The 26,481-nt window shown below is 51.1% G+C and overlaps 1 protein-coding gene across 1 annotated transcript in view; it reads left to right on the top strand.

Moving 5' to 3' along the window:
* ARRB1 (arrestin beta 1) overlaps positions 1 to 26,481 on the top strand; it is a 102,886-nt gene that overhangs the window by 58,400 nt on the left and 18,005 nt on the right. Inside the window, exons 8-13 of the mRNA XM_060235361.1 lie at positions 16,529 to 16,588; positions 19,148 to 19,215; positions 20,674 to 20,809; positions 22,360 to 22,444; positions 24,588 to 24,660; positions 26,098 to 26,235. Of these exons, the coding sequence (XP_060091344.1) occupies positions 16,529 to 16,588; positions 19,148 to 19,215; positions 20,674 to 20,809; positions 22,360 to 22,444; positions 24,588 to 24,660; positions 26,098 to 26,235 (560 nt within the window). The remainder of the gene's footprint in view (positions 1 to 16,528; positions 16,589 to 19,147; positions 19,216 to 20,673; positions 20,810 to 22,359; positions 22,445 to 24,587; positions 24,661 to 26,097; positions 26,236 to 26,481) is intronic.

Here is a 26,481-nt window from a genome sequence, read left to right as displayed (position 1 = left end):
ACATTCTGGCTGGGTCAGCAGCATCTCTGCAGTAGGCGGCGTCCCAGCTGGGAGGAAAACCGCCTTCTTTGCTCCTTCCACATTTTGTTGCCAGGATCATTCTTACGCCGCCCACGGAGAACCGGTAGAGCATTACCCAGCCTGATTTCCAGCAATGCCATCTCCAAGAACCACCCACGCCGGCCGCTCAGGGTCCAGTCCTTGAAGGAAAACAGGAGAGAAGCGCTCGAAATGAGGGCACGGAGAGCTGAATGGATCTCGGTTCTTGGTTCTGGATAATATGTGCTTCTGTCTCAGGACTGGGGGGGGGGGGTATTGTCTGGTGTATCGTCAATACCTGTGCTTTAGGATGGCAGTTATTAACTTAATAGAGTTTCTTTTAGAGTAAATGTCTCGAGCCATTTATAATAATGCCTTCAGCTGCACTGGGTCAAAAGGAAAGGATTAATAATAAATGAATGCCTTGAAAGATATAAATGGGGTTATCAAGAACGTCAGAAGAGCCCTCCTGGGTTAGACCATCTGGTCCAGCCTCCTGTCTCACAGTGGCCAGCCAGTTCCTCTGGAGGGCCAACAACAGGGCAGAGAGGCTGAGGCCTTCCCCTGAGAAGAACATCAGAAGAGCCCTGCTGGGTCAGACCAGGGAGGGTCCATCTAGTCCAGCCTCCTGTCTCACATAGTGGCCAACCAGTTCCTTTGGATGACCAACAACGGGGATGAGAGGCCAAGGCTTTCGCCTCATAAGAACCTAAGAAGAACCCTGCTGGATCGGACCAGTGGTCCATCTAGTCCAGCATCCTCTCTCACACAACGGGCCGACAGCTCCTCTGGAGGGCCAACAACAAGGCAGGGGGGCTGAGGCCTTCCTCTGAGAACATCAGAAGAGCCTTGCTGGATCAGACCACCTAGTCCAGCCTCCTGTCTCACAGTAGCCAACCAGTTCCTCTGGAGGGCCAACAACAGGCAGAGAGGCTGAGGCCTTACCCTGAGAAGAGCATCAGAAGAGGCTTGCTGAATCAGACCAGTGAGGTTCCATCTAGTCCAGCCTCACACAGTGGCCACCCAGTTCCTTTGGAGGGCCAACAACAGGCAGAGAGGCTGAGGCCTTCCCCTGAGGAGAACATCAGAAATGCCCTGCTGGATCAGACCACTGAGGGTTCCTCTGGAGGGCCAACAACAGGGTAGGGAGACTGCGGCCTTCCCCTGAGAAGAACATCAGAAGAGCCTTGCTGGATCAGACCAGTGAGGGTCCATCTAGTCCAGCCTCACACAGTGACCACCCAGTTCCTCTGGAGGGCCTACATAAGAACATAAGAGAAGCCATGTTGGATCAGGCCAATGGCCCATCCAGTTCAACACTCTGTGTCAAACAGTGGCCATAATTTTTTATATATATATATGCCATCCGGACCTGGTGACTTATTAGTTTTTAATTCGTCTATCAGTTGTAGGACCTCCTCTCTTGTCACCTCAATCCGACTCAGGTCTTTCAACACCCCTTCCAATATAAGTGGTTCTGGAGCAGGCAACACTTCTCATTTTCCACAGTGAAGACGGAGGCAAAAAATGCATTCAGCTTCTCAGCCATTTCCCTATCCTCCTTCAGTAATCCTTTGACCCCTTGGTCATCCAAGGTCCCCACTTCCTCCCTGACTGGTTTCCTGCTTCTAATATATTTGAAGAAATTTTTATTGTTGGTCTTTATGCTTTTTGCAGTATGCTCCTCATAGTTCCTTTTTGCCTGCCTGATCACAGTCTTACATTTGATTTGCCACATCCTGTGTTCCCTTTTATTAATCTCGTTTGGACTAGCTTTCCACTGCTTAAAAGAGCCCTTCTTACCTTTTACAACTTCCATTACTTTTTTGCTAACCATGCAGGCCTTTTCTTATACCTGTTTGTGCCTTTCCTAACTTGTGGTATATATTTTACCTGAGCTTCTAGGATTGTACTTTTAAATAGCCCCCAAGCTTCCCCAAGGGTTTTGACTGCATTTTCCTTTCCTTTCAGTTTCCTCTTCACATGCCTCCTTATCTCAGAGAATTTACCCCTTTTAAAGTTAAATGTGGTTGTGCTGGTCTTTTGGGGCAACTCTCTATTTATACAAACTGTGAAATCAATAACGTTATGGTCACTGCTCCCAAGTGGTGCGATCACTTTTACATCTCTCACCAAGTCTTGGGCATTACTTAGGACCAAATCCAGGATCGCCCCACCCCTGGAAGGTTCAGAGACCATCTGCTCCATAGCACAGTCATTGAGAGCATCTAGAAACTCCATCTCTTTCTCTTGATCAGAACACATATTGACCCAATCAATCTGCTGGTAGTTAAAATCACCTAAGATGAACCAGTTTTTACGTCTAGCCACTATCTTTAAGCCTTCCATCATATTATAATTGTCCTCTATCTTTTGATTTGGTGGGCGATAAACTCCCACAGTTAAATTTCTTTTTGGGCCCTCTATTTCAACCCAAAGCATTTCTAGAAGGGAATCAACAGGGCAGAGAGGCTGAGGCCTTCCCCTGAGGAGAACATCAGAAGAGCCCTGCTGGATCAGACCAGGGAGGGTCCATCTAGTCCAGCCTCCTGTCTCAAACAGAGGCCAGCCAGTTCCTCTAGAGGGCCAACAACAGGGCAGAGAGGCCGAGGCCTTCCCCTGAGAAGAACATCAGAAGAGCCCTGCTGGGTCGGACCAGGGAGGGTCCATCTAGTCCAGCCTCCTGTCTCACACAATGGCCAGCCAGTTCCTCTGGAGGGCCAACAACAGGGCAGAGAGGCTGAGGCCTTCCCCTGAGAAGAACATCAGAAGAGCCCTGCTGGGTCAGACCAGGGAGGGTCCATCTAGTCCAGCCTCCTGTCTCACACAGGGGCCAGCCAGTTCCTCTGGAGGGCCAACAACAGGCCGAGAGGCTGAGGCCTTCCCCTGAGAAGAACATCAGAAGAGCCCTGCTGGGTCAGACCAGGGAGGGTCCATCTAGTCCAGCCTCCTGTCTCACACAGGGGCCAGCCAGTTCCTCTGGAGGGCCAACAACAGGGCAGAGAGGCTGAGGCCTTCCCCTGAGAAAAACATCAGGAGCCCTGCTGGATCAGACCAGGGAGGGTCCATCTAGTCCAGCCTCCTGTCTCACAGAGTGGCCAGCAAGTTCCTCTGAAGATCCAGCAACAGGGCAGAGAGGCCGAGGCCTTCCCCTGAGGAGAACATCAGAAGAGTCCTGCTGGATCAGAGCAGGGAGGGTCCATCGAGTCCAAACTCCTGTCACACACAGTGGCCAAACAGTTCCTCTGGAGGGCCAACAACAGGGCAAAGAGGCCAAGCCTCCCCCTGAGAAGAACATCAAAAGAGCCCTGCTGGATCAGACCAGGGAGGATCTATCTAGTCCAGCCTCCTGTCTCACACAGTGGCCAGCCAGTTCCTCTGGAGGGCCTACAACAGGGCAGAGATGCTGAGGCCTTCCCCTGAGAAGAACATCAGAAGAGCTCTGCTGGATCAGATCAGTGAGGATCCACCTAGCCCAGCCTCGTGCCTCACACAGTAGCCAAGTAATTCCTCTGGAGGGCCAACAACAGGGCAGAGATGCTGAGGCCTTCCCCTGAGAAGAACATCAGGAGCCCTGCTGGATCAGACCATGGAGGGTCCATCTAGTCCAGCCTCCTGTCTCGCACAGTGGCCTGCCAGTTCCTCTGGAGATCCAGCAACAAGCCAGAGAGGCCGAGGCCTTGCCCTGAGAAGAACCTCAGAAGAGCCCTGCTGGGTCAGATCATGGAGGGTCCATCTAGTCCAGCTTCCTGTCTCACACAGTGGCCAGGCAGTTCCTCTGCAGAGCCAGCAACAGGGCAGAGAGACCGAGGCCTTCCCCTGAGGAGAACATCAGAAGAGCCCTGCTGGTTCAGACCAGAGAGGGTCCATCTAGTCCAGCCTCCTGTTTCCCACAGGGGTCAGCCAGTTTCTCTGGAGCGCCAACAACAGGGCAGAGAGGCCAAGGCCTTCCCCTGAGAAGAACATTAGAAGAGCCCTGCTGGATCAGACCAGGGAGGGTCCATCTAGTCCAGCCTCCTGCCTCACACAGTGGCCAGCCAGTTCCTCTGGAGGGCCAACAACAGGGCAGTGAGGCTGAGGCCTTCCCCTGAGAAGAACATCAGAAGAGCCCTGCTGGGTCAGACCAGGGAGGGTCCATCTAGTCCAGCCTCCTGCCTCACACAGTGGCCAGCCAGTTCCTCTGGAGGGCCAACAACAGGGCAGAGAGGCTGAGGCCTTCCCCTGAGAAGAACCTCAGAAGAGCCCTGCTGGGTCAGACCAGGGAGGGTCCATCTAGTCCAGCCTCCTGCCTCACACAGTGGCCAGCCAGTTCCTCTGGAGGGCCAACAACAGGGCAGAGAGGCTGAGGCCTTCCCCTGAGAAGAACCTCAGAAGAGCCCTGCTGGATCAGACCAGGGAGGGTCCATCTAGTCCAGCCTCCTGCCTCACACAGCGGCCAACCAGTTCCTCTGGAGGGCCAACAACAGGGCAGAGAGACCAAGGCCTTTCCCTGAGAAGAACCTCAGAAGAGCCCTGCTGGGTCAGACCAGGGAGGGTCCATCTAGTCCAGCCTCCTGCCTCACACAGCGGCCAACCAGTTCCTCTGGAGGGCCAACAACAGGGCAGAGAGACCAAGGCCTTCCCCTGAGAAGAACCTCAGAAGAGCCCTGCTGGGTCAGACCAGGGAGGGTCCATCTAGTCCCGCCTCCTGTCTCACACAGTGGCCAGCCAGTTCTTCTGGAGGGCCAACAATAGGGATTGTTCTATTAGTAATATATTTACTGTTAAATTATTAATATTTTTCCCTAATTTCTTTGTTCTCCCCCCGCTGCGGAATAAAAGATTTAAATATAGTCACAGATAAACAGTAGCCAGCTGGGAACCTGGGGGAAGGTGTCACAAAGCCTTTGTGTTAGCACTCCCTTGTATCTTCTGAACAGATAAGAACACAAGAGAAGCCATCTTGGATCAAGCTCATGACCCATCCAGTCCAAAACTGTCACACAGTGGCTGAAAAATCTAGGTGCCATCAAAAGGTTCATCATTGGGGCCAGGACACTAGAAACCCTCCGAATTTGGCCCCCCCCCAAGCCTCCCCCCAAGAATATAGAGCATCACTGGCCCAGACATAAGAACATAGGAGAAGCCATACTGGATCAGGCTAGTGGCCCATCCAGTCCAACACTCTGTGTCACACAGTGGGGAAAAAAACCAGGTGCCATCAGGAGGTCCAACAGTGGGGCCAGGACACTAGAAGCCCTCCCACTGTGCCCCCCCCCCCAAGCACCAATTATACAGAGCATCACTGCCATAGACAGAAAGTTCCATCTATACCCTGTGGCTAAGAGCCACCGATGGACCTCTGCTCTAGATGTTAATACAATCCCCTCTTGAAGCTGGCTATGCTTGCTGCCCCCACCACCTCCTGTGGCAGTGAATTCCATGTGTTAATCAACCTTTGGGTGAAGAAGGACTTTCTTTTATTTGTTCTAACCCGACTGCTCAGCAATATCATTGAATGCCCACGAGTTCTTGTATTGTGAGAAAGGGAGAAAAGGACTCTTTTCTCTACTTTCTCCATCCCGTGCATAATCTTGTAAACCTCTCTCATGTCACCCCTCAGTCGACGTTTCTCCAGGCTAAAGAGGCCGAATTGCTTTAACCTTTCTTCATAGGGATCCAACCCTTGAATCATTCTAGTTGCCCTTTATTGCACTTTTTCCAATGCTAAAATATCTGTTGTTGATGTGTGGTGAGCAGAACTACTGCTTCTACACTTGGAGGTTTCATTTTGCTTTCCAAGCTGCCTGTCCTTTGAACCTATGAAGCTGCCTTCTACTGAATCAGACCCTCGTCCATCAGAGTCAGTCTTGTCTACTCAGACTGGCAGCAGCTCTTTCTCCAGGGTCTCAAGCAGAGCTTTTCATGCCTGTTTGCCTGGACCCTTTTTAGTTGGAATTGCCAGGGATTGAACCTGGGACCTTCTGCTTACCAAGCAGATGCTCTACCATTGAGCCACAGCCCCATTCATGGCTCTCCGGGTTCTCAAGCTGAGGTTCTTCACGCCTGTTTGCCTGGACCCTTTTTTATTTGGAGATGCCGGAGACTGAACCTGGGAGCTTCTGCTTACCAAGAGATGCTCTACCACAGAGCCAACATCTCTCCCTTTCACTGCAGAGAGACCATTTCTGTTTGCCAAGGATTGGTCCTGAGGTATTCTCCAGCCTCTGTCAGCCTTATGGGATCTGGTACAATTTCAAAGGCAACGTCTCTGCAATATGTGTTCTTGCTCCTGTTCTTCCTTAACCCTACATCTGGTTTCAATTAAGAGTGCTAATCGCTTTCCAGGCTTGGCTTCTGGTATGAATTCTGACTCAGAGAGATTTTTCCCATGCCAGTTTCCTCTCGAGAAATTGTTTCCCTGTTAACTTGACCCAGTTCCGCATCCAGCGATGCTTTTTAAGCTCAAAATGTTTCCAAGAATTGAGTTTAACAATATCCCTGGCAGCTTCGCTCAAGTAAAAATAAGACCAGGTCAGGTTTGGACCCTCTCATTAGATTCGTTTAAGGACATAAGAGAAGCCATGCTGGATCAGGCCAGTGGCCAGGCCAGTCCAACACTCTTTGTCACACTGTGGCCAAAAAAACAGATGCCATCAGGAGGTCCATCAGTGGGGCCAGGACACTAGAAGCCCTCCCACTGTGCCCCCCCCCCCCAAGCACCAAGGATATAGAGCATGACTGTCCCAGACATAAGAACATAAGAGAAGCCATGTTGGATCAGGCCAGTGGCCCCTCCAGTCCAACACTCTGTGTCACATAAGAACATAAGAGAAGCCCTGTTGGATCAGGCCAGTGGCCCCTCCAGTCCAACACTCTGTGTCACATAAGAACATAAGAGAAGCCCTGTTGGATCAGGCCAGGGGCCCCTCCAGTCCAACACTCTATGTCACATACGAACATAAGAGAAGCCATGTTGGATCAGGCCAGTGGCCCCTCCAGTCCAACACTCTGTGTCACATAAGAACATAAGAGAAGCCATGTTGGATCAGGCCAGTGGCCCCTCCAGTCCAACACTCTGTGTCACATAAGAACATAAGATAAGCCATGTTGGATCAGGCCAGTGGACCATCCAGTCCAACGCTCTGTGTCACATAAGAACATAAGAGAAGCTCTGTTGGATCAGGCCAGTGGCCCCTCCAGTCCAACACTCTGTGTCACATAAGAACATAAGAGAAGCCCTGTTGGATCAGGCCAGGGGCCCCTCCAGTCCAACACTCTGTGTCACATAAGAACATAAGAGAAGCCCTGTTGGATCAGGCCAATGGCCCATCCAGTCCAACACTCTGTGTCACATAAGAACATAAGAGAAGCCCTGTTGGATCAGGCCAGTGGCCCCTCCAGTCCAACACTCTGTGTCACATAAGAACATAAGAGAAGCCCTGTTGGATCAGGCCAGTGGCCCCTCCAGTCCAACACTCTGTGTCACATAAGAGAAGCCCTGTTGGATCAGGCCAGGGGCCCCTCCAGTCCAACACTCTATGTCACATACGAACATAAGAGAAGCCCTGCTGGATCAGGCCAGTGGCCCCTCCAGTCCAACACTCTGTGTCACATAAGAACATAAGAGAAGCCGTGTTGGATTAGGCCAGTGGCCCCTCCAGTCCAACACTCTGTGTCACATAAGAACATAAGATAAGCCATGTTGGATCAGGCCAATGGCTCATCCAGTCCAACACTCTGTGTCACATAAGAACATAAGAAAAGCCATGTTGGATCAGGCCAGTGGCCCCTCCAGTCCAACACTCTGTGTCACATAAGAACATAAGAGAAGCCATGTTGGATTAGGCCAATGGCCCATCCAGTCCAACACTCTGTGTCACACAGTGGCCAAAAAAACCCCAGGTGCCATTAGGAGGTCCATCAGTGGGGCCAGGACACTAGAAGCCCTCCCACTGTACCCCTCCCCCCCCCAAGCACCAAGAAGACAGAGCATCTCTGCTGCAGACATAAGAACATGAGAGGAACCCTGTTGGATCAGGCCAATGGTCCATTCAGTCCAACACTATGTGTCACATAAGAACATAAGAGAAGCCCTGTTGGATCAGGCCAGTGGCCCCTCCAGTCCAACACTCTGTGTCACATAAGAACATAAGAGAAGCCATGTTGGATTAGGCCAATGGCCCCTCCAGCCCAACACTATGTGTCACATAAGAGCATAAGAGAAACCATGTTGGATCTGGCCAGTGGCCCCTCCAGTCCAACACTCTGTGTCACATAAGAACATAAGAGAAGCCATGTTGGATTAGGCCAATGGCCCATCCAGTCCAACACTCTGTGTCACACAGTGGCCAAAAAACCAGGTGCCATCAGGAGGTCCACCAGTGGGGCCAAGACACTAGAAGCCCTTCCCACTGTGCCCCCTGCCCAAGCACCAAGAATACAGAGCATCACTGCCCCAGACATAAGAACATAAGAGAAGCCATGTTGGGTTAGATCAGTGGCCCATCCAGTACAACAATCGGTGTCACACAGTGGCCAAAAAAACCCAGGTGCCATCAGGAGGTCCACCAGTGGGGCCAAGACACTAGAAGCCCTCCCACTGTGCCCCTCCCCCCGCAAGCACCAAGAAGACAGAGCATCTTTGCTGCAGACATAAGAACATGAGAGAAGCCCTGTTGGATCAGGCCAATGGCCCATTCAGTCCAACACTATGTGTCACACAGTGGCCAAAACTCAGGAGCTATCAGGAGGTCCACTAGTGGGGCCAGAACTCCAGAAGCCCTCTCCCTTTTGCCCTCAAGCACCAAGAAGACAGAACGTCACTGCCCCAGACATAATTTTCTCCATCCCACCCCCCCCCCAAAAGAAGTTTTTAGAAAGTGACCAGGGCCAGGTTCGGCTTTTGCTCAGGAAGGTTTCTGATTGGCCATTGGGGATCTGATTAGCTGTGCAGAGGTTTAAGAAAGGAAAGATCTTCTTTGTGTGATTGGAGATCCGCAGCAGCCATTTTCTGGTTGGCTCCGCCTTCTGTGGCAGCCATTTTGTGGCTGAACATCTACCACACTGGGTCAGAATTGCAAAGGTGCCTTCGGGCTCAAAAAGTTTGGGGACCCCCGCTTGAAATTGTGGTGTAAGTGGATCCTCCAGTCGGGTGAGAGATAGCAACCCGAAAGAGATGCATAGGATAGGCAGAAGAGTAACTATACAGTGTGGTTTAAGAGAGACGCTGAACATGTGTCAGCTGTGTGATGCGGTGGCTAAAAAGGCCAATGTAATTTTGGGCTGTATCAATAGAAGCACAATGTCCAGCTCCCATGAAGTGAAGCTATCACTTTTCTCTGTTCTTATGCATGGGATAGAGAAGGTAAGCGAATCCCCACACCTCCACTTGCAGCTGCTGGAATGGCATCGGATCAGCCATAGCTCTCACAGAGCTGTGCTTGTGTTTTAACCATTTATTAGTAACACATGGTTACAATATTTAATATCTTTTTCTTACCCTAAACCATATGATATTTCACCCCCCCTCCCTCCAATATTGACTTCCCCGAAGTTATAAATTTGAATTCAATTCTAAAGGTACCACTAATCTATCAAAATATAATCATTTTAGTTAATACTAAAAAATTGTCCAATGTCTTTTTATGTGCCACTCTTTCTCCATATATCCTTTGAATTTCTTCCACTCCTTTTTGAATAAGTCTAAGTCATAGTCTTTTAAGGTTTTAGTTAATTTGTCCATTTTACTCCACGATAAAACTTTCACAATCCAATCCCATTTCTCCGGTATTTTTCCTTGGAAAACTGGAAAGGGTCCTGCTTGGAGATAATGAAAAATTAATATCGAAAGTATATAAATTACTATTGAAATGGTTTACAGAAGAAGAAGTAGTAAAATCTCAAATGGTAAAATGGGCAATTAATGTGAATAGAGAAATACAAATGGATACGTGGGAGCACCTTTGGAAGAACTCGATGAAGATCTCAACTTGTCAGAGTATTAAGGAGAATTGTTTTAAGATGATGTATAGGTGGTACATGACTCCGAAAAAGCTGGCTAGGATGAGCAAAAAGATGTCGGATAGATGTTGGAAATGTAAAAAACATGAAGGTTCTTTCTTTCATATGTGATGGACTTGTGAAAAAGCGAAGGAGTATTGGAATATGATACAACAAGAAATCTCCAAAATTTTGGGTTATGACTTCAAGAAAATTGCAGAGACTTTTTTGCTTGGATTGCAATTAGAAAAATTTCCAAAGGAAGACAGGACTTTAATTTGGTACTTGCTCTCAGCTGCGAGGACATTGTATGCGCAGCTTTGGAATCACAGAGCTGTCCTTGAAAGGGCAGCTTCTAGGAGAGCTCTCTCAGCTCCACCTACCTCACAGGGTGTCTGTTGGCGGAGGGGGGGGGGGGTAAAGGAGATTGTGACCGCTCTGAGACTCTTGAGTTTCAGAGTATAGGGCGGGATATAAATCCAATATCTTTTTATGCCAATTAGTTGAGCTAATGAGGCTTTGGCACCTCTTTTTTCTATTGAATGACCTCCGTCCACACCCCATTAGAGAATCTGTACTAAACATTTCTAAATGAACTTTGCCTATTCAAAACGTTCAGCAGCAGAGTTCTCTAGGATATTTCTGTTAGAGGCTGTCTGTCAGCTTTTTAAATCTGATAAGAAAAACGAATTAGATGTGTGCTCTGTTCTTGGAGCTGCAACCAGCACACACCCGACCAAAAACCTGCAGAGACTTTATCCTTTATCGGAAAAAGAAACCATTCTCATTGATATGCAGGGCATAAGAAGTACAGGCATGTGAAAATTAACCGTACAGGTTTTTTTTTTTAAAAAAAACAAGTGCTAAAATTATCAAAATTCCTAACATTGCTTAATCTTATTACAGCGAGTCATATTTTCAAAAGCAAACCGGGTTTCAGGTTTTTGTCTCAGTGCTTGAAGGATTATCGAATAAGCCCAGGTCGCGCACACCCAGAAATCTCATCTGTGGAGACTTCCATCCAGAGAAATCTGATTTGCTTATCACAGTAGTGCATGTTTATAGAAAAAAAAATATCAATCTTCTCTTCCTCTACATCGATTCTGTCATGAATCATGCACTCACTACCCAGCTGACTGATGGGTTCTTAGCTAAATATGAGGTAATCGAAACGAGTGCAGATGAGCCAATCGGCAGGGGCATATCGTAAACCATGTGATCGCTGTCCAGATGGCTGATTGGTTCATAGCAGCTAAATATGAGATAGTCAGCACAAATGCAGACGAGCCAGTCAGCAGGTGGATAGGAGTTAACATTTGATGAAACTTGATAAAGGCCAATCTTTAACTCTTGAACAATCTTTAACAATTAACTTTTGTTACTATCAGCTATGTGTAGCTCTGCTCACTGTACCTGACTCCTTGTCTGATGAAGGGTTGAAGCACACGAAAGCTTATGTTCTGAATAAAACTGTGTTGGTCTTAAAGGTGCACTGGACTCCTACTTTATTCTACAAGTAGAGCCAGTTTGATGTAGTGCAGGGGTCCTCAAACTACGGCCCGCGGGCCAGATGCGGCCCGCTGAGGACGTTTATGCGGCCCGCCGGGTTATGGCAAAATCAGACCGGAAGTGACGTTCGACCTAAACTCGCGTTAGCGACGCACACTTCCGGCACTGGGCTGAGGCGGCGGAGACAGAGTGTGAGGTGATACCGAGGTGAGGTGAGTTCCCAGGCTGGGGTGTGTGGTGTGGGGAAGGGAGAGAGATGCAGAAGACGGAGAACTGACGGCCCGCGGCCTTGTACAGTAACGGCAGTCCGGCCCTCCAACAGTCTGAGGGACAGCGAACTGGCCCCCTATTTTAAAAGTTTGAGGACCCCTGGTGTAGTGCTTAAGTGCGTGGACTCTCATCTGGGAGAACTGGGTTTGATTCCCCACTCCTCCACTTGCACCTGCTGGAATGGCCTTGGGTCAGCCAGAGCTCTCTTATTTGGGAGAACCGGGTTTGATTCCCCACTTCTCCACTTGCAGCTGCTAGAATGGCCTTGGGTCAGCCAGAGCTCTCTTATCTGGGAGAACCGGGTTTGATTCCCCACTCCTCCACTTGCAGCTGCTGGAATGGCCTTTGGTCAGCCATAGCTCTCTTATCTGGGAGAACCGGGTTTGATTCCCCACTCCTCCACTTGCACCTGCTGGAATGGCCTTGGGTCAGCCATAGCTCTCTTATCTGGGAGAACCGGGTTTCATTCCCCACTCCTCCACTTGCAGCTGCTGGAATGGCCTTGGGGCAGCCATAGCTCTCTTATCTGGGAGAACCTGGTTTGATTCCCCACTCCTCCACTTGTAGCTGCTGGAATGGCCTTGGGTCAGCCAGAGCTCTCTTATCTGGGAGAACCGGGTTTGATTCCCCACTCCTCCACTTGCACCTGCTTGGGTCAGCCATAGCTCTCGCAGGAGTTGTCCTTGAAAGGGCAGCTGCTGTGAGAGCCCTCTCAGCCCCACCCACCTCACAGAGTGTCTGTTGTGGGGGGAGAAGACGTAGGAGATTGTGAGCCGCTCTGAGACTCTGTCCTTGAAAGGGCAGCTGCTGTGAGAGCCCTCCCAGCTCCACCCACCTCACCGGGTGTCTGTTGTGGGGGGAGAAGATGTAGGCGATTGTAAGCTGCTCTGAGTCTCTGATTCAGAGAGAAGGGCGGGGCATAAATCTGCAGACGTCGTCTTCTTCTTCTACAGCTTCAGACCAATACGGCTGCCCACTTGGTTCAATTAACTTTGGTGTTAACTGTTCCAAGTAACTGCCAAAGATACAAGTAATCTGAAACAGAGATCAAAGCAAGAGTCCAGCGGTACCTTTAAGGCCGACGAAAGTTTTATTCAGAACGTCAGCTTTCGTGTGCTAGAAGAAACACTTCGTCAGACAATAGTATGGAATGGCAAGCGGTCCTAAATACAAAAGCTTCCACCCTGAATAGAACTTTGTTCGTCTTGAAGGTGCGGCTTGACGCTTTCCTTTGCTCTGCTGCTTTCTATCAACACGGCTGCCCACGCGGATCTTGAAACAGAGATCGCTGGCGGTTGGCAAGTGCTGTGAACTGAATCAGCCAGAAAAAAATTGGTGAAGCAATCAGATGCCACAACCAATATTCCCTCTAAGCTGAGTTAGCAGGAGCGAGCTCACAGATTTTTAGCCTCCGGCTCGCAGATTTTTGTCTTCGCTCAGAAAGGATGAGCCCAGAGCACAGTAATTTATGCAGTGGCTCACAACTCCAATGCCAGTAGCTCACAAAGTGGAAATTTTTGCTCACAAGACTCTGCGGCTTAGGGGGGACGTTGGCCGCAACGCCTGCTAGCCTTTGATGCCCTCTCCTCGCCCAGTTGGACGTAACGTGGCCATTTGAAGCCATCTGACCTAGCGGCTGCCATCCTTGCAGCTTGTGGCAGTGAGTTCCACTGGTTCCTGATGAAGAATTGCTTCCTTCGGTCCCTCCTGAACCTCGTTTGGCATCTGGGTGTCCCCCATCCCCTGACCTGACCAGGTGCACTTGGGCAGGCCCCAGGGACGAGGGAATAGACCTTCCCTTCAGAGTCATCCCCCCCCCCCTTCCTGGAACCAACTTACACGAGGAAGCCTTTCTCACCTGCTGCCCGAACCCCCAGATCTTCATGACTCTTCCGAAAGGGGAGGATTATTATTATTATTTGTTCCTTTATATTCCGCCTGTTCTCCCATTTGGGGGCTCAGAGCGGAGTACATCAGAAATAAAGTCACAATGAAATCATAATAAAACCAGCTTCAACTTTCAGTAAATCAAGAGTTTCCATCTCAACATTAGGAAGAACTTCCTGACGGTTAGAGCGATTCCTCAGTGGAACAGGCTTCCTCCTTGGGAGGTGGTGGGCTCTTCTTCCTTTGGAGACAAGAGGCTAGATGGCCATCTGACAGCAATGAGGATCCTGTGAATTTAGGAGGAGGTATTTGTGAGTTTCCTGCATTGTGCAGAGGGGGTTGGACTAGATGACCCTGGAGGTCCCTTTAAACTCTAGGCTTCTATGATTCTCCTTCCTTGGAGGTTTTTAAGCAGAGGCTAGGTGGCCATCTGACAGCAATGAAGATCCTGTGAATTTAGGGGGAGGTGTTTGTGAGTTTCCTGCATTGTGCAGGGGGTTGGACTAGATGACCCTGGAGGTCCCTTCCAACTCAGGAGGTGGTGGGCTCTCCTTCCTTGGAGGTTTTTCAACAGAGGCTAGATGGCCATCTGACAGCAATGAAGATCCTGTGAATTTGAGGTGAGGTGTTTGTGAGTTTCCTACATTGTGCAGGGGGGTGGACTAGATGACCCTGGAGGTCCCTTCCAACTCTAGGATTCTATGAAAGTGCAACAAGATGATTCAGTGAGATGATACGACAGCAAGGTGGTGTAGCACAGAAATAGTACCACAATACAACACCACAGTTCTGTAAGGCCGTAGGGAGAGGCCAACCGGTCTAGTAGCTAGATGCTCGCCGCCTCATCCAAAAACCTGGCGGAACAGCTCCATTGTACAGGTCCTACGAAAGGCCAGCAAGCCAGGTAGGGTCCGGATCTCCACAGGGAGCTGATTCTACCAGGTCGGGGCCAACACCGAAAAGGTCCCGACCCTGGTAGAGGCAAGTCGGGCATCTCTTGGGCCGAGAACTGTCAGAAGATCCTGGGAGGCCGAGCGAAGCAACCTCCGGGGTGTATATGGGAAGGGTTCCAAGCTGTTTCAGTGTTTGGCGCAAGCTGGCGCTTAAATCCTGACCAATCTAAAGGCACTTGGATGGGAGCACATACAGCTAAGGCTGCGGGAACTGCACTGGCTTCCAATTGCGTTCCGGGTTCGTTACGAGGTGCTGGTTATTACCTTTAAAGCCCTATATGGCCAAGGACCCGCCTTCCTTAGGGGCCGTCTCTCCCCATATGTTCCCCAGAGGGTACTGAGATCTGGTTCACAAAAATCTATTGACAGTCCCCGGGCCGAAGGAGGCCAAAGTGAAAGCTACAAGAGACAGGGCCTTTTCGATCACAGCCCCCCACTGGTGGAACCAATTACCAGAAGAGGTGCGGGCCTTGCGTAGCGTTCCCTGGTTCCGCAGGGCCTGCAAGACTACCCTCTTTCAGATGGCTTTTTTCTTAATGTGGAACCTGTCGTACCGTCGTCACGTAAAATCGTACGATGCGCAACCTCGAGACTGTAGCACCAAACTAATTTGCTGGAATGGAATTTGATGGTTTTAATTAGATGGTTTGAATGTCATAATATATATATAAGTGAATTGTATCATGTAATAGGTTGTGTAACCAGTGTGCTTTTATTATTGTAACGTATTTTATGTTATGCTCTGTGAGCCGCCCGAAGCCTGCTTCGGCGGGGAGGACGGGATACAAATTAAATATTATTATTATTATTATTAGGACCAGGCAGGAGGTGATGTGAAAGACCACTGCCTGAGACTCTAGACCAGGGGTAGCCAAACTCGCTTAATGTTAGAGCCGCATAGAATAAATGTCAGATGTTTGAGAGCCGCAAGACAGGGAGGGAGGGAAGGAGGGAGAGGTGGGACCAGGTAGGAGGTGACGTGAAAGACCACTGCCTGAAACTCTAGACAAGGGGTAGCCAAACTTGCTTAACGTTAGAGCCGCATAGAATAAATGTGAGATGTTTGAGAGCCACAAGACAGGGAGGGAGGGAAGGAGGGAGAGGTGGAGAGAAAGCAATTTTAAATGTATTCTCCAAGCTGCTGGCTGGCTTGGAGAAGCGATTTCAAGCGATTTCAAGCTGGCTGATGGGGTGGTGGAGGCTTCAAGAGCCACACAATGTGTGTGAAAGAGCCACAGTTTGGCCACCCCTGCTCCGGACAGCGGCTGCTGGTCTGAGTAGGCAACACTGATGGACCGAAGAGCTCATTCAGGAAAATTCTAGACTGTTTTCACTTTGAACATATGAACATATGAAGCTGCCTTATACTGAATTAGACCCTTGGTCCATCAAAGTCAGTATTGTCTTCTCAGACCGGCAGCGGCTCTCCAGGGTCTCCAGCTGAGGTTTTTCACACCTATTTGCCTAGACCCTTTTTTGGAGATGCCAGGGATTGAACCTGGGACCTTCTGCTTCCCAAGCAGATGCTCTACCACTGAGCCACCGTCCCTCCCTCTTACAGCAGCCTCCATTTCCCCCGGCCTGGTTTTTTACGCTGTCGTTGAGTTTTCCATTTTTGACGCTTTTGTTATTCTGGAGACGCTTATCGATTTTGCACCACTGGGCTGGATTCCCCTCCCCCCCTTTTCTTTCACTGTTGTTGGTTTATCGCGACGCTGAACGTTTCCGGATGTTGCCCCCTGCTCATCTTACGGTGAGCGCCCGTAGGAGGCAAGGGGGGTCAGAGAATTCCTGATGAAGAAGTCAGATGCTGGCGCAAACCGGCAGGCCTTGGGTTGACCGGCCTGCTCTGCAGGGTTATCGCTGACGCAACTCCTTTTCAATTTCAGATCCCTCCCAGTCTGCCCTGTTCCGTGACGCTCCAGCCCGGCCCTGAAGACACAGGAAAGGTAAAACACAGGTTGTTAGTCCACAGGATGAGTGGATGGGAGATTCTAGTTTGAAGAGGACGGGTATTCTTTTCTTTTATATGATGCATTTTTAATTATATGCAGGGTTGGAATTCTAGCAGGAGCTCCTTTGCCTGTTAGGCCACACCCTCCCTGATGTAGCCAATCCTCCAAGAGCTTACAAAAAAAGAGCCTTATAAGTTGTTGGAGGATTGGCTACATCAGGGGTGTGTGGCCTAATATGCAAAGGAGCTCTTGCTAGAATTCCACCTGAATATATGAAAAGGAATGGGGGTTGGGTGGGAAATACAGAAATCATGAGATAAAAATCTTTTTTATTATTCTGCACACATACCTACTCAAATCATTTTTAAAGTCTTTTTTTTTCATCTGTAGACCTTTATCTTACATTATTCACATCTATGTGTTTGAGTTTTAACCAGTCATAAAACGTCTCCCACGATCCCGTACGTTCTTCTTCCGTTTTACTCTTCAGTATATTTGTCAGTTTGTCCATTTCAGCGCAGTCCATAATTTTTGCTGTCCAATCTTACATCATTGGAATTTTGGAAGTCTTCCATGTCGCTGCGTATACTATTCTAGCAGCTGTTATAACATGTAGTATAAAATATTTATGGTCTCTGCCCATTTCATCAGATACACAATTCAGCAGAAACATGTCAGGTTTAAATGGTATAGTAATGTTCAGAATGGATTGCAAAAAAAGTATGAACCTCAATCCAAAATTTGTGGACCCTATTACAAGTCCACCACATATGATAGTCTGATCCCGCATGATTAGAGAGCCAGTTTGGTATAGTGGTTAAATGTGCGGACTCTTATCTGGGAGAACCGGGTTTGATTCCCCACTCCTCCACTTGCAGCTGCTGGAATCGCCTTGGGTCAGCCATAGCTCTCTTATCTGGGAGAACCGCGTTTGATTCCCCCCCTCCTCCACTTGCAGCTGCTGGAATGGCCTTGGGTCAGCCAGAGCTCTCTTATCTGGGAGAACCAGGTTTGATTCCCCACTCCTCCACTTGCAGCTGCTGGAATGGCCTTGGGTCAGCCAGAGCTCTCTTATCTGGGAGAACCGGGTTTGATTCCCCACTCCTCCACTTGCAGCTGCTGGAATGGCCTTGGGCCAGCCAGAGCTCTCTTATCTGGGAGAACCGGGTTTGATTCCCCACTCCTCCACTTGCAGCTGCTGGATGGCCTTGGGTCAGCCAGAGCTCTCTTATCTGGGAGAACCGGGTTTGATTCCCCACTCCTCCACTGGCAGCTGCTGGAATGGCCTTGGCTCAGCCAGAGCTCTCTTATCTGGGAGAACCGGGTATGATTCCCCACTCCTCCACTTGCAGCTGCTGGAATGGCCTTGGGTCAGCCAGAGCTCTCTTCTGGGAGAACCGGGTTTGATTCCCCACTCCTCCACTTGCAGCTGCTGGAATGGCCTTGGGTCAGCCATAGCTCTCGTAGGAGTTGTCCTTGAAAGGGCAGCTTCTGTCAGAGCTCCCTTAGCCCCACCCACCTCACAGAGTGATAGTTGTGGGTGGCGGGAAGGTAAAGGAGATTTTGACCACTCTGAGATTCAGAGTATAGGGCAGGATATAAATCTACAGTCTTCTTGTGAGAGTCAGTTTGATGTAGTGGTTAAGTGCGCGGACTCTTATTTGTGGGAACCGGGTTTGATTCCCCACTCCTCCACTTGCAGCTGTTGGAATGGCCTTGGGTCACCCAGAGCTATTGCAGAGGTTGTCCTTGAAAGGGCAGCTTCTGGGAGAGCTCTCTCAGCCCCACCCACCTCACAGGGTGTCTGTTGTGGGGTGGGGGGAAGGTAAAGGAAATCGTGACTACTCTGAGATTCAGAGTATAGGGCAGGCTATAAGAAGATAATTGGATTTATATCCTGCCCTCCACTCCGAATCTCAGAGTCTCAGAGCAGCTCGCAATCTCCTTTACCTTCCTCCCCCACAACAGACACCCTGTGAAGTGGGTGGGGCTGAGAGAGCTTTCACAGAAGCTGACCTTTCAAGAACAACTCCAAGAGTTATGGCTGACCCAAGGCCATTCCAGCAGGTGCAAGTGGAGGAGTGGGGAATCAAACCCGGTTCTCCCAGATAAGAGAGCTATGACTGACCCAAGGCCATTCCAGCAGGTGCAAGTGGAGGAGTGGGAAATCAAACCCGGTTCTCCCAGATAAGAGTGCTATGGCTGACCCAAGGCCATTCCAGCAGGTGCAAGTGGAGGAGTGGGGAATCAAACCCGGTTCTCCCAGATAAGAGAGCTCTGGCTGACCCAAGGCCATTCCAGCAGCTGCAAGTGGAGGAATGGGGAATCAAATCCGGTTTTCCCTGATAAGAGTCTGCACACTTAACCACTACACCAAACTGATTCTCTATAAATATAAGTCCAATATCATCATCTTCTTCTTCTTTCTTCTTCCTTCTTCTTTCTTCGCCTTCTTCCTTCTTCTCCTTCTTCCTTCTTCTCCTTCTTCTTCATCTCGTGGTCTTTTCGACTGCCCCTGATCTCCAGCAACGTCTGTGCCCTTCTCTTCCCTAGGCGTGTGGCGTCGACTACGAGGTGAAAGCTTTCTGTGCAGAGAACCTGGAGGAGAAGATCCACAAGAGGTGTGCCAGGTCACTCCTTCTACTGCCTTAGCTTGGGAAGGGGGTGCATTCGAATCTGTAGCCCCATCTGGGGGGGGTGTGCGTGCGTCTGTGAAATGACATCCAGTTGCAGCGCCATCTATGGCAGCAGTATGGCTTTTGGGGGGGGGGGGGCGGGGGGGAAAGGAAAGGTCCCCTGTGCAAGCCCCAGTTGTTTCCGACTCTGGGGTGATGTTGCTCTCACAACGTTTTCACGGCAGACTTTTTTACGGGGTGGTTTGCCATTGCCTTCCCCAGTCACCTACACTCCCCACCCCCCAGCAAGCTGGGGACTCATTTGACCGACCTCGGAAGGATGGAAGTCTGAGTCAACCTCCAGCCAGCTACCTGAAAACCCAGCTTCTGCCAGAGATCAAACTCAGGTCGTGAGCAGAGCTTAGGACTGCATTACTGCAGCTTTAACACTCTGCGCCACGGGGCTCTTTTTTTTTTTTGAGGGGGGAGATATTAGGATTTCCTATTACCATTGTGCTGGGTGGTATAGTGCTAGAATTTGAGACTAAAATCAGGGAGAGCTGGATTCAAATCCCCTCCCCTTTCTATGAATTACATGCTGCATAATATTTTATGGTCTGGGTTGGGGGTGGCCAGACTTGTTAAACGTAAGAGCCACATAGAAGAAATGCCAGATATTTGAAAGCCACAAGACATGAATGGCAGATGTTTGAAAGCAGGCAGGCAGGCAGGAAGGAAGGAAGGAAGGAAGGAAGGAAGGAAGGAAGGAAGGAGGGGAATGTTTGAGAGCCCCAAGGCATGGATGTCAGATGTTTGGAAGCAGCAAGGAAGAAGGGAAGGAGGGAAGGAAGAAGGGAAGGAAGGAGGGATGGAAGGAAGGAAGGAGGGAGATGTTTGAGAGCTCCAAGGCATGGATGTCAGATGAAGGAAGGAAGGAAGGAAGGAAGGAAGGAAGGAAGGAAGGAAGGAAGGAAGGAAGGAAGGAAGGAAGGAAGGAAGGAAGGAAGGAAGGAAGGAAGGAGATGTTTGAGAGCTCCAAGGCATGGATGTCAGATGTTTGAAAGCAGGCGGGAGGGAAGGAAGGGAGGAAGGAGGGAGGGAGGGAAGGAAGGAAAATGGGGGAGGGAGGAGTGAGAGCGAGGTGGAAAGAAAGCAACATTAACTTTAAATGCATTCTCTAAGCCACTAGCTGGCTTGGCATTGGAGAAGTGATTTAAAGAGAGAAATGCCTTCTCCAAGCCACCCAGTGAGGCAGTGGGGGCTTCAAGAGCCACGCAATATGTGTGGAAGAGCCACATCTGGCCTTGGGTGTCTTCCCACAGGGCACGTCGTATGTTCTGAAGGTGCTGCAGCTTCTGTAGACAGCCTTCGTTCCGCTTTCCCTGAAACTACAATTCCCAGCCTCCCTTGGGGGGGGGACGTCTCCCAAGCGAGCCGCAATCTAATTCTCCGTGCTCCCTACAGGAACTCCGTGCGCTTGGTGATCCGCAAGGTCCAGTATGCACCAGAGCGGCCAGGACCCCAGCCCATGGCGGAGACCACTAGGCAGTTCCTCATGTCTGACAAACCCCTGCATCTGGAGGCATCCCTGGACAAGGAGGTACTCTGGCTGGCTGCGAGGACAGGCCCTTCTGGGGCTCCTGAGGCTGTAAAGGGGCCGTGGCTCAGAGGCAGAGCCTCTGCTTGGCATGCAGAAGGTCCCAGGTTCAATCCCCGGAATCTCCGTTAAAGGGACCAGGCAGGAGGTGATGGGAAAGAACCTCAGTGGCAGAGCATCTGCTTGGCATGCAGAAGGTCCCAGGTTCAATCCCTGGCATCTCCATTTAAGAGGGCCAGGCAGGAGGTGATGGGAAAGAAGCTCAGTGGCTCAGGGGCAGAGCCTCTGCTTGGCCTGCAGAAGGTCCCAGGTTCAATACCCAGCATCTCCAGTTAAAAGGACCAGGCAGGAGGTGATGGGAAAGAACCTCAGTGGCTCAGGGGCAGAGCCTCTGCTTGGCATGCGGAAGGTCCCAGGTTCAATCCCCGGCATCTCCAGTTAAAGGAACCAGGCAGGAGGGGATGGGAAAGAACCTCAGTGGTTCAGTGGCAGAACATCTTCTTGGCATGCAGAAGGTCCCAGGTTCAATCCCCGGCAACTCCAGTTAAGAGGACCAGGCAGGAGGTGATGGGAAAGACCTCAGTGGTTCAGTGGTAGAGTTTCTGCTTGGCACGCAGAAGGTCCCAGGTTCAATCCCCGGCATCTCCAGTTAAAGGGACCAGGCAGGAGGTGATGGGAAAGCATCTCAGTGGCTCAGTGGCAGAGCCTCTGCTTGGCATGCAGAAGGTCCCAGGTTCAATCCCCGGCAACTCCAGTTAAGAGGACCAGGCAGGAGGTGATGGGAAAGAACCTCAGTGGCTCAGGGGCAGAGCATCTGCTTGGCATGCAGAAGGTCCCAGGTTCAATCCCCGGCATCTCCGATTTAAAGGACCAGGCAGGAGGGGATGGGAAAGAACCTCAGTGGCTCAGTGGTAGAGCATCTGCTTGGCATGCAGAAGGTCCCAGGTTCAATCCCCAGCATCTCCAGGGGAAAGGACCGGGCAGGAGGTGATGGGAATACCTCAGCCTGAGACCCTGGAATGCTGTAGAGTGAGGCTGTGGTTTAGTGGTAGAGTCTCTGCTTGGCATGCAGAAGGTCCCAGGTTCAATCCTCGGCATCTCCAGTTAAAGGGACCAGGCAGGAGGTGATGGGAAAGACCTCAGCCTGAGACCCTGGAGAGAAAGACCTTCACCTGAGACCCTGGCTCAGTGGTGGAGGCTCTGCTTGGCATGCAGAAGGCCCCCCATTCAATCCCCCACACCTCCAGTTAAAAGGACAAGGGAATATGTGATGGGGAAGACCTCAGCCTAAGACCTTCTACAGCGGTTGCCAGTCCGAGCAGACAATACTGGCTTAGATGGACCCAAGGTCTGATTCAGTAGAAGGCAGCTGCGTGTGTTCCTGAGTCTGAGCTTGACCGCTTGTGTCATCCCGCCTTTTGTGCAAACGACGCCACCCGCAGGGGCTTTCCGGTCCCTCCGGCCTCCAGTTATTCTCTGCAAGATGCCCCCCCTCCCCTCCCTGCCTTCCCGATTCCGTCATTCACAACATTTTCTCCTTGTCCTTTGTACAGATTTACTACCACGGAGAACCCATCAACGTTAACGTCCACGTAACGAACAACACCAACAAAACAGTGAAGAAGATTAAAATCTCAGGTAAGAGGGGCTGCCCGTCCCTCGCTCGCTTTCCCGTTATCGTGACTTCCCGTGTCGGAGGGGGGGGCCTCAGTTGGGAAACCTGCCCACCTTCTAGCTAAGCTCTCCTGACCCATCTCGGAGAAGAAGACGGGGAAACGCAGGGGGATCGAGGCTGGGCGACTTGGTCAGAGTTAGCAGAACGCGCAGATTTGGCGTTCAGGACAAAAGTCAGCGCCGTTGAAAGGTTGGAATGGAGGGAGCTCACAGAGAGAACTCTTTTTGCCCTCTCCTCAAACACTAGAACGGGGGAGGCCAAACTGAGGCTTGGGAGCCACGTGTGGCTCTTTCGCACATACTGTGTGGCTCTCAAAGACCCCACCACCCCATTGGCCAGCTTGGAGAAGGCATTCCTCTCTTCCAGTCACTTCTCCAAGCCAGCTGGCGGCTTGGAGAATACATTTAAATTTAAAGTTGCTTTCTTTCCACCTCTCCTTCCCTCCCCATCTCCCTCCCTCCCCATCTCCCTCCCTCCCTCCCTCCCTCCCTCCCTTCCTTCCTTCCTTCCTTCCTTCCTTCCTTCCTTCCTTCCTTCCTTCCTTCCTTCCTTCCTTCCCTCCCTCCTCCCCTCCCTCCCTCCCTTCCTTCCCTCTCTCCCTCCCTCCCTTCCTGCCTTCCTTCCCTCCCTCCTTTACTTCCTTCCTTCCTTTCTTCCCTCCCTCCCTCCCTCCTCCCCTCCCTCCCTGCCTTCCTTCCTTCCCTCCCTCCCTTCCTTCCTTCCCTTCCTTCCTTCCTTCCTTCCTCCTCCCCCCTCCCTCCCTTCCTTCCTTCCTTCCTGCCTTCCTTCCTTCCCTCCCTCCCTCCCTCCCTCCCTTCCTTCCTTCCTTCCTTCCTTCCTTCCTTCCTTCCTTCCTTCCTTCCTTCTCTCCCTCCCTCCTTTCCTCCCTCCCTCCCTTCCTGCCTTCCTTCCTTCCTTCCCTCCCTCCCTCCTTCCCTCCCTCCCTTCCTTCCCTCCCTCCCTTCCTTCCCTTTCTCCTTCCCTTCTTTCCTTCCCTCCCTTCTCTCCCTCCCTCCCTCTCTTCCATCCATCCATCCATCTTGCAGCTTTCAAACATCTGATGCTTTTTCCATGTGGCTCTTCCACTAAGCGAGTTTGCCCCCCCCCTCCCCCGGACTCAAAGTGCAGTGAAGTGCAGAGGACGTGGAAAAGGCCACAGGCATAGACAGCTCCTAAAACGGGGTTGGATTCCCAGAAGGGAGGTCTCTCAGTGGCTACTGGCCATGGTGACTTAAGGGAACCTCCATGTTCAGTGGCAGTCAACCTCTGAATCCCACAGCCAGGAGGCAAGATCAGGGGACATCCTCAGCCTCTGTGCCCTGTTGTTGGACCACCAGAAGAAATGCTTGACTGCTGCATGAGACAACAAAACGCCGGACTCCATGGACCCTCAGTGGTCTGATACCGCTGGGCTCTTCTCATCTTTTGTATTGGAAATGAATGAATATTTCAGGCCCTGCAGCTGGCAATGCCCAGTGAAACTAAAGTGTTAAAGAAGGGGGCTCGGGCCTATTGCCAGCTGCCAGGGTGAGGGCAGCCCTCACTCCACACCCCCCTGCAGGGTTCTTTGTCTCTCCCTTTGACCGGCAGAAGCAGAGCCGAGTGGGCAAAATATGTGGCTAAGAGCCGCTGATGGACCTCTGCTCCACTACTTGGCAATACATTTTATAACACGCATGGCTCAGCCCCACGTAGACCCATCTGTGTCAAATCTGGCCCTCCTGACCGATGAATTCGACTGCCCCCCCCCCCGCGCTCGAAAGCGAGGCGTTCCCTTTCGAGCCCGCTTCTTTGCTCAGACACCGGCTTTTGTTCGTTTCATAATTAATTAAGCCCCGCCGAGCTTGGATTTCGTTCACAGCTGTCGTCTGTCTGCGGGCTGGAGCTGCATAATTCATACAGGTCTGGGAGCGGAGATGTTCCCGGGGCCCGGTTTGTACCGCTTTTAGCAGAAATTGTTCACTGCTCTGAAAAAGAGCAAAGCCGAGGACAGAAGGGCAAGAACGGTGCACCGTTACATCACCGCCGTCCAGAGCTGCCGTCACGTGGCTTTAACGCTGCCTTTCTTTTCTCTTTGTCCCTCGGCCTCCTCCTTCCGGCTCCCAGTACGCCAATATGCAGACATCTGCCTGTTTAACACAGCCCAGTACAAGTGCCCAGTTGCCGTGGAGGAAGCGGAGTGAGTATTGCTTTTGCCCCGTCCCTTCAGCAGCCACAGCTTTTACGCCACGAGTAGAACCCACTGGGAACTGCTCTCGAGGAACTGGCACTCAATACTTTGCCCGTGAACAAAGAACAGAGGGAGAGCAGGGGAACCGATGTTGCACAGACAGATGTAACAGCGGCTGGGCATAGAAGGGACCCCCCGAGGCAGTTTGGTGTAGCGGTTACGTGTGCGGACTCTTATCTGGGAGAACCGGATTTGATTCCCCACTCCTCCACTTGCAGCTGCTGGAATGGCCTTGGGTCAGCCAGAGCTCTGGCAGAGCTGTCCTTGAAAGGCAGCATCTGGGAGAGCTCTCTCAGCCCCAACCAGCTCACAGTGTGGTCTGTTGTAGGGGGGAGGAAGGTAAAGGAGATTGTAAAGCCAGTTGCAGTTGCTGGAATGGCCTTGGGTCTGCCATGGGTCTTGCAGAGCTGTCCTTGAAAGGGCAGCTTCTGGGAGAGCTCTCTCAGCCCCAACCACCTCACAGGGTGTCTGTTTTGGGGGGGAGGAAGGTAAAGGAGATCGTAAAGCCAGTTTGATGTAGTGGTTAAGTGTGCAGACTCTTATCTGGAAGAACCGGGTGTGATTCCCCACTTCTCCACTTGCAGTTGCTGGAATGGCCTTGGGTCCGCCATGGCTCTTGCAGAGCTGTCCTTGAAAGGGCAGCTTTTGGGAGAGCTCTCTCAGGCCTAACCACCTCACAGGGTGTCTGTTTTGGGGGAGGAAGGTAATGGAGATTGTAAACAGCTCTGAGATTCTGAGTGAAGGGCAGGGTATAAATCCAGTATCATCATGATCTTCTTCTTCTTCTAGTTGGGTGTAGTGGTTAAGTGTGCGGACTCTTATCCCGCTAGGTGGGGAGGGCGGGATAGAAATAAAAATTTATTATTATATTATTATTATCTGGAAGAACCGGGTGTGATTCCCCACTCCTCCACTTGCACCTGCTGGAATGGCCTTGGGTCAGCCAGAGCTCTCTAATCTGGAAGAACCGGGTTTGATTCCCCACTCCTCCACTTGCACCTGCTGGAATGGCCTTGGATCAACCATAGCTATTGCAGGAGTTGTCCTTGAAAGGGCAGCTTCTGTGAGAGCTCTCTCAGCCCCACCCACCTCACAGGGTGTCTGTTGTGGGGGAGGAAGGGAAAGGAGATTGTGAACGGCTTTGAGACTCTGAGAGTCAGAGTGTAGGGCAAGGTATAAATCCAATTTTTTTCTTCTCGTGGTGAAAAAACCTTAGAAATAAGACAAAAGACTCAGGGTCCTCGAATTCCCAGTTTGGGTTTCATGACCACACTGAATGACAAGCGTCCAGGGGAACGCGGGTGGGGTCTCTCCCTTCCCGGTGAGGTGCACAGTTCAGATTTGCCTCCTGTCGCTAGCTCACTGACCCGTCCCCTTCTTCCCCAGCAATGTGGTGGCGCCGAGTTCGACGTTCTGCAAGGTCTACACGCTGACCCCCTTCCTCGCCAGCAACCGGGAGAAACGTGGCCTGGCCTTGGACGGCAAGCTGAAGCACGAGGACACCAATCTGGCTTCCAGCACACTGTGAGTGGAGGTTCCCCCCCCCCCCCCCCCCTGCTACAACAGTGGCTCCCCAGCTGTCACGTCAGGGCCTCTGAAGAGGGCTGGGCTGATTGGTGGATCCTGGATGCATAGTGGCAGAAATGGGGGGGGGGGCATTCTTCTAAGGGCATCGCTAAAGGGCAGCTGCCCTCCCTGTAGCCGTTTAAGGCTCTTGTCTGCCTAACTGAGGGGGGGCCACACTTGTAAAAGCTGCATAGAATAAATGTC

The sequence above is a fragment of the Heteronotia binoei genome, chromosome 3, assembly GCF_032191835.1.
Source record: "Heteronotia binoei isolate CCM8104 ecotype False Entrance Well chromosome 3, APGP_CSIRO_Hbin_v1, whole genome shotgun sequence".
Classification (NCBI taxonomy): Eukaryota; Metazoa; Chordata; class Lepidosauria; order Squamata; family Gekkonidae; genus Heteronotia; species Heteronotia binoei.
This window is presented reverse-complemented; position numbering and strand designations above follow the sequence as displayed.